The sequence below is a fragment of the Egretta garzetta genome, unplaced genomic scaffold (assembly GCF_000687185.1).
Source record: "Egretta garzetta isolate BGI_Z169 unplaced genomic scaffold, ASM68718v1 scaffold332, whole genome shotgun sequence".
Taxonomy (NCBI): Eukaryota; Metazoa; Chordata; class Aves; order Pelecaniformes; family Ardeidae; genus Egretta; species Egretta garzetta.
Window position 1 is genome coordinate 339,073 of NW_009258879.1, and position 8,118 is coordinate 347,190.

General features: G+C 46.4%; 1 protein-coding gene across 7 annotated transcripts in view; it reads left to right on the plus strand.

Annotated features, from left to right (window-relative positions):
- TMCC1 (transmembrane and coiled-coil domain family 1) overlaps window positions 1-8,118 on the plus strand; it is a 109,559-nt gene that overhangs the window by 31,926 nt on the left and 69,515 nt on the right. The window contains exon 1 of one of the 7 annotated variants that reach the window (XM_035889459.1): window positions 3,179-3,384. The exons of the other annotated variants lie outside the window; for them this stretch is intronic. Within the exon in view, the coding sequence (XP_035745352.1) occupies window positions 3,367-3,384 (18 nt within the window). The 5' untranslated portion in view covers window positions 3,179-3,366. Of the gene's footprint in view, window positions 1-3,178; window positions 3,385-8,118 lie in introns of those variants that run through there. 7 annotated transcript variants of the gene reach the window in all.

Genomic DNA, 8,118 nt, shown 5'->3' on the forward strand with positions numbered 1-8,118 from the left:
GCGCGTGCTGTGCTTGCAGCCAGTGCCTCTGCTGTTAGTTCTGGTGATGGCTACCGGCAGGCTGAGGTTCACTTTCACGGAGGCAGGGATTTTGGAATGGTGTCCTGCTCCCTTCCCTGCTGGCAGGGAGAAGTGGGGCAATGAACAGTCAAGGCAAGTGTTACCCTGAAGCCTTACCATAATTTTAGTGGAAAAGCAAATGCTTCAGGCACTTTCAGGCAATAACTATGCTGGCAGTTCTGAGCGGCCACCTTGCAGAAGGTGCTGTGCTGTGACCTGGGTAGGCCTTTCCCTCGGGACAGGGGAGGAGTGATGCTTGATGCATCCATTTCATCTGCCTCCCTCCCGGTTCATTGTTACAGCCTCCTGTTTGACATTTGAAACATTATTGGCACACTGCATCTGGATAATAAATATACTTTAACCAGTCATTTTCTTTAGGTTAGATGAGCAGTGTGCAGAGCAGAAGCGTGGCAGCCAGCCAGTAGGTGACCAAAAAGGTAACAGTGGGATATGGGAGGAATAAAGTCAGGATTACCTCAAAGAAACAAAACCATTAAGAGTGTTAAAATAATGGAATGGGAAAATTGGAGGAAATCACACTCTCTTTAATTGAAAGAAGAATAAAAGACTTCTACTAGAAGGACTGGGTGTTGTATAGACTTCCACGCTGGAATTGTGAAGCCTTTTGACATTGTTAGGGTTTCATGGAAAAAATACAGAATCAATATTACTGAAATAGAAATCATTACAAACGTGCAACACCTTGGGTTTTTTACTGCTGAGATCCTTACATGGTTTGCTGCCATCTGGACTTAGGCGCCAACCTGGTGTTAGAGCAGGGTGGTAGTGAGGTCAGTCTATTCATTCAGGGTTTCTGTGGGGTGAATTGTTTTGGAACCTTTGGTGGAAGCCCTTGGCTGACACCTGGTGTCACTGAGGTGGCAGACCAACCTGAATTAATTTAGTAGACGATCGTTTAGTGGATTTGCAGCTCTTTGCCTCCATAGGCCCAAACATTCCCAGGTTGCCATTTGGTTGCCTCAGGGTTACAGGATCGATAGGAAAAAGGATTTGCTGTCCTGCGGCGAGATCCCCGCAGGGCGCCAGATAAGGCACCAGCTCACTCCACTTCTGCTGCGTCCTGATGGGACCAACTGTGTCCTCATCCTCTTCCCAGTTTTGATGATCAGTTTTCATAAATACTTCAAATATCTTTGGATTTTGGTTAACAGCTTAAATCTATATTCTGTTACTGTCCACACTTTAAAAAATGACTACATCTACTTCTGGAATAACAGTTTCCAGTCTTCAGTTTGCAGATTCCTCAATATTTTCCAGTGATGATGTTGACCCCGTGAGCATCAAAAGCCTACTAACAGTAAGCTTGCTTTTCTTAGTCACTTCTAATGACTCTTTTCAAGTAGTCACACTGGTCTACAAACTACACGTTAACATAAACAAGGTGGCACGTTCAACTGTGCCGCCCTTGCGGTATGTGTAGCAGAGCTGTGGAAGAACGAACAGTTTCACTCCAACTATACATAGTCCTTTAAAGCAGCAATTTATTTGCCAGAAACACTTTTCACAAATTCTTTTGTCCTAAACACCATGCAGCATACCTGGGACAACCACCAGTGAAAAGCGAAAAGGTGGAGTTTGTCATGACATTAGAACTGCGTGGGAAGTCCACTGTGGCTGTAAACAGTATCTTAGAGCTGTCAAAGATGACTTGGGCTTTAACCCACTTCCCAAAAGAACAAGCAATCTTCTTAACATCATGCTGTAGTGTTTGCTCTCCCATTTAACTTACCTAGGTGGTAAAAACTCTTGAGGTTTTTTTCATAACCGATCCTGAATAAAACATTTTGTATCTTTGGCTGTAAAGGACTGCTTTTATACTGGAAATAATATTTGTCGTATAAACAGATCAGGTTAGTCACAAATCAGACACATGATTTTACTTCCAGTAGCTGCGACAGAGTCATGCTGAAGCAGCACTGAGCTGGCAGAGTCACTGCAGCAGGAAAGCTGTCATTCATTTGGGAGGGTGAAGCCCGAGTTACCTGTACTCTGACAGCGAGGCGTACAAGAACCCGGATGGACTGGTGTACGAGGAGCATTTTGGGACAACAGTAATACATTCTCTCTCTTAAAACCGGTGCTGCAGACGCCTGGAGCTGCAGACGTGGGTTTCCAGCAGATGCGAATGGGCAGCTGCGTGCTGCACGTAAGCATGACCAGTGCAGCTCCAGCCCTCGCGGCAGCCAGCGCTGTCCTCCTCCTCCTGCAGCAGGAAAGCACGGGGACGGGGATGGGCTGTTTGCATCTTGCAACAGGACGAGATACTGGCAGGTCACTGTAATGCCTTAGCTGCAGATTGAGGTAGGTCAGGAGTGGGCTGGGGATTGTTTCACAAGCTCAGAAATTAATTCTCAGTTGCTTAATTGCTCTGAAAGGCTGTGCTGTACCAGGCGCTGCTTTTCCCTGGCTCCTAACAGTAACCTTTGTGAAGCACAAGACTGGTGTTAGGCTCAAGTCTTGTTTATGGACAAAGAGGATGCACGTTATGTGTAAGGAGAGCCAAGAATTTAATGTTAGTACAATGGAAGTCTTAAGGGTCTCATCAGTCCAGATCTAACTGTTGGAGAAAAAATAAAAAATAATAATGCTGTTAAAATCATTATACACACACTTCTTGGTGTATAACCCCTTTCTTTGGGTAATGCTTATCCTTCCACTGCTCCTCTGTGTCCTACAGCTGGTGATTCCATTCTGGTCAGGGTGGAGGTGATGGGTATTGCAGCAGATTGTCAATGTCTGGAGTCCTTCACTGGTGGGAATTCGGTGCCCAGGCTGGTGGTTCCTTCTTCCTTGCCCTAGGATAGACTTGGGGTATTTTCTTATGTGTTTGCAAACACATGTTTAGACCTCTCTCTTTCTTTATTGGTCTGCAGCTCTGCCTGCATCCAAATTTACCATGTATGGTGCCTTTTTGCCTTTTCTGTATATCGCGTACTGTTTCTTTGTCCATCTGTCCCTCCTTTTACCCCTGCCCCTCAACGGCTCCTGCAGCTCCACATCTACTTTCCTTTAACTGACCATTGGCAAGCTGCTTATAGCTGGGAGGTTTCCAACGCCAAGTCTGTGCCCCATCTCTTATCAACCCGTGCCTGCACTCCTCTGTGTTGCATCCTGCGTCTCCGCTTGCCGCAGCCCCTCCTGCTGCGATACAGGCCTGTGTTTCATTACACTACGTCAGTCCTATGGAGCTGTAAGCGTCTTGTTCCATGTAGAACGCCTGCTTGCTGCTGCTGTCTGTAGAACTATGGTCGCACCTCATGACGGTAAACACGAGTGAAGCAGATGAGCCATGGACGCCTGGTCAGTTGGGGAAGTTGCTGTCACAGCTAAACCAAATGAAACGAAGCTGCGAGCGGGTCAAGAACAGTTCTGACAGTGTAAGCCTTGGTCCTGAGCCTTGCGAGCTCAGCACGAAGCCTGTGGCATGTGTCTGGCGATGGCAGTGCTGCGTCACGGGGCTACATAGTCACTGTGGGAGCTCTAAAGCTCTCTTTTTTTGTTTAACTGGTAATACCTAAATACCTAGTTCCATGGCAACTCAGAAACATTTAAAGTCATGTCTAATTGTAGGATTGACTGGGATATAGATGTATCTTATTTATAATCATTTTTGCAAAGTTGTCACGAGTGTTTTCTGAAGCTTCCTGGGACTGCTGTTCTGCAGTAATTCTAACCATTATTCAGCTGGAAATTAATGTTAAAATGATAAAACTTCATCATTTCCCTTGCAGTAGCCCCTACAGCTCCATTTGCTATTTTTTGGGTAGGAAGAAGAGGGTGTCGGGGAGCAGAGGTACGAGTGGTATCACCACATTTCTGCCAGGGTGCTCATCATCAGCAGGGCTCGTGGCATTGCTGTTTGTGTGCAGTTTGCAGCCAGAGATCCTGAATAAAAGGGCTAGTGTAGTCTCACGACGTGCAGGAAGGAAGGAGATCTTACTGGGGTATGTTCAAGTATTTTACAAAGATGGGAAGGACATGACTTTACTGATAGGAAGAGGAGAGTTGCTGTACTCGGGCAGCAAATTGGTGCTAGCCAGGAACAGAAATATGGTCCCTGCTAAAACTTTTAACCCGAAGTAATTTTTACTTCCAGTTTTAAAAAAGCTAATATATATCTAGGCAGTGCTATGTACATGTCCCACTTTCTGCCAGCATTGAACGTATACAGGACGGGTGAGGCTTGCCCAAAGACAGCCAACCTAAAAAGCAGGGGCCAAGGAAGCCTGACTCGCAGGGTCGGGCACTCGCCTGCTGCGGCAGGGGCCCCCGCTGGCCTGGGAGCCCAGGCGCTGGGCTCGGGGAAGTCGGCTTCTATCTTCTGCTCAATCATTAACTTCATTTGTGAACTTGGTTGTTTCTGTGTTGCTGTTTGAGACTTGCTTAATGGGGATGACATCTGTTATATATGAGTGGTTTGGTGGTCCTTAAACGTGAAGGGCTTTGACAGGAACAGGTCCGTGAGGGGGTTTGGTGGAGGTGCAGGTACGGTGGTTACTGACAGCCCCTGGGGGCCGTCTCCTTCGTCCTCCGCCACCTTGCCACCCTGCCACTCACACAGGGTGGCTCCTCCAAAGCCAAGCCCAACCAGGCCTGTGGAAGGTGCCTTCGGCAGCAGCGCTTCAGTCAACAGAGGGAGCTGTGACTTCTCTGAAAATGGATGCAGAAACAGCTCACTGGATCCGTCCTGAAAATGGGAGTGGTTGGAACCGCTCAGTTGGCCTTCGGAGATACCCTTATCGTCCCTGCAACAGTCGAGAGAGAGACTTATCACGACGACGAAATCAAACGTTTTCTGGAAAATGCAAGTGATTATGAAAGTAGTTTAATTTAAATAAGCCAGAAGAAAAAATTTAAACGCTTTCCATGAATCTAACTTTGTTTTCCTAAAGCAACTTACACCTGTTATATGACAGGTCCTTCTGTAAGAGGTTATCAGTAAGATACCTACCTGTTAATTTAAATTTGTAAAGTATTGATTTGACTTTCATATACATATATTTCTGCTAACCTTAGCTAATGCTAAAAATAATATCAAAAAAGCCTGCTAAAACCCATGAATTTGATGTATAAGTAAAAAGCTGTAGAATATCTCAATGAGAGGGATATTAAAACAAAAAAATCAATTCTTACTGACCATTTTTAAAAAGAAAAGTGGCTACAAGACATCTTGTAGTGAAGTAAATTAATTCTAATTGTGTTTTATGTTCTCATGAAAGGAAAACAGGCAGAGGCACTAGTTCACTAGGTCAAGCTCACTTTAAATTTGAAAATAGAATTTGGTGGCTTTTACTAAAATCTGAATTTTCTCCATCCTGAATGTGGTAACAAAATAGTTTTTCTTGTTTGGAGAGCAGGCTTAGAGTTTGGGAGAGGGACTGTGTAGAAATGAGAGGCGTGGGTGGCACGCTGCTCTTTTCATGGAAAGCGTCAGTGAATTTCCAGCGCTGCTAAGTTACTTTTTTAGGCTTACCCCCAAGGTCACAGTAATGTCCTCTCTGAAAAGAGGGACAAACAGGACAGTCTCAGCCGCTACTGGGGCTGTGTCCCACTGGCCCCTCTCAAGCCGTACAGACCCGGACGGGTCGAGCTGCGTGGGAAGCGTGGCGGGTGCCGCAGCCCTGTCTCTGGGGCGCCTGTGTTCGAGGTTGGGCACGTGAGCCTCGGCAGGTTGTTCTGCTGAGCACCCTCCGCGGGAGGAAGGGACGTCGCGCTCCGGGGAAGCCAGGAGGAGCACGGAGGAGGCACCGGTGGCTGTTCCAGTTGTGGACAACTCTTCACCCCCAGGGATGCGAGTGCCTTGCTTTTGTTCGGCTGTAGGTTGTGGAGAGCAGCAAATTGGCCCTGGGAGAGCCAGTGACAAAACTGGTGGTGAAAGGGGGGTGCTCCTGGCACTGCATCGTACTCAGTCAAAGAGATTGCTGTTCTTTTCAAGGAATAGCAGTGTGATGGATAAATGGTACGGATGCCTGAGCGAGTTTGTTTAATAAAAATTGTAACCAAAGCTTTTTTTAAGAAAAAAATCTGTCAATGCACACGCAGACAGAGGTGCCGATGTGAGCAGGAGGCTGCTGGGCATTGTGTTGGCATTGGGAAGAGCCAGTGTGCAGCACGGCCCTGCGCTGCGTAAGGCTGATCTGCACAGAGCCTCGTCAGAGCCCTCTGAAAGGACCTGAATGAGCCAACTCCGTGCACAGCAGCAGCACTTGATCACTTGAGCGTATCAGCATTTGGTCACTTCAGTGTGTTTTCTCAGTCTGACTGAAATCTCAATGTTTTTGTAATTTTTAAAAATCTCAAATTGCTAAATGGTTGCTGGCTAGGATTGTCTTGACTGCTCCTTGTAATTAAAAGTCCCGTGTCTCCTGCAGCCAGCCAGAAGCCTTCATGCTGCTGACCCAGAGCTCGTCTGCTTTTTTTTTAACGTTCTCCTTCCCTAAGTTCAACTCGTGGTGTTTCTATCACAAGAGGAGCAAATGGAGTTTTTGGCCTGACTGTGTAGGGGTGCTGCTCTGAACAGAACAAGGGGGGTGTTTCACCACGGAGGTGGCCGCATGTTGCAGTGTGGATGGATTCACATGAAAGCGATGTGACACTGAAGCAGTAGCTGGCAGCAGTGTCCCTTGTAATCCTGGTGTCTGCGGAATGAGACCTTCATTTGGCTTCAAGCCTTGCCCACGTGGGGACAAGTTCCCAGACCTGCAGTCGTGCAGTGGGGTAATTCCGAGCCTCCCACCAAGTTAAGGCAGTGCTGCCGTCAGGGTCCCCGCCTTTGTTTCTGCTGGGGTTGATTACACAGCACGTGCTGGCTTTTATGCTCCTTCTGGCTAGACTTGCTGGCAAAGCTCTTAACAGGGCCCTACATCCTACTGCAAGCATTCTGGACTTGTGTAAGCTAGGAGAAGAGAGTATACTCTCTTGCACAAACCTTGATTGCGCCATCGTTGTTTAACATAGAAGTGCTGCTACTAAGTTTTTACTGTTTCAGCAGATTATTATAACAAACCCCTGCAATTTATTTAAAGAAAAAAAAAAGGGTCAGGGAGAAAATGTTGATTTCTTCAGGAGGACAAGGCTTCTTGAAGTTTTAAAACCGTAAAGGTGGTACTTTGGGTGGAAATACATTAAAACTATGGACGCCTAATGTGTGGCTGTTATGTTGATAAATGACACTGGAGTGTCTATACACACGGGATAGATACAAAACTTTTCCTCATTTTTCCACCCTTCCTTCCCTTTCATTTACACAACATACTGTTTGTTGTTTATAACCGCATTTTATACCAGTTTGCATATAGGATCCTTTCTGCTACTTCACTACTTTTACTTTTCAATATTTGCTAAATATTCAGATGCAGTTGATTGTCTGTATGTTATGCATTTATCTACACTTACACATCTGTATATACCTTCAGACGTTTGGTATGTCCAAATCTCTCACACCTTTAGTCTGTGGCTTTGGAAGTACTATGTATTGTAGGCAGCTTTGGAAGTGTGAGCGTGATGAGCACGCATTTTGAATGGTTAAAGTGAATTGTGTTCCTGAATAGAGAGAGAAGAATTCACCAATTAATCTGTTGCACAGGAATGAATTGCTGTAGGAAGGTAAAACGAGGAAACAAAGAGTTATGATAGCCCAGCAAAAGGGAGCTAAGGAGCAAAGACACGTGTGTCTGTGTAAGAGTTGGAGCCGTTCATTAACTGCGCAGATCAGAAAAATCAGTTTGGAAATGCTGAGTGTGAGGCCTCGGCTGCAGAGGCAAGCGAGAATGTCGCTATCACCAGTTTTCCTAATCCACCAGTTCCATCTCGGTCTGATGTGGATTAAGTTTCAGCCAGCTGGCTCCTTTCCCTTATCTGTATCTCTGTCTCGCCCAGACTCTGAGCCGTGCAGCCTGATGGGGAGAAGAGATTTGGGTGTCTGTGAATGACCTGAGGCCCTGTGTGTCCACAGTGTTGGACAGAGGAGGTACCAGGTAGTCCCTGGGACTTCTGACACGGAGCCCTGAGGACGGGAGGGTGATTACCCAGAGC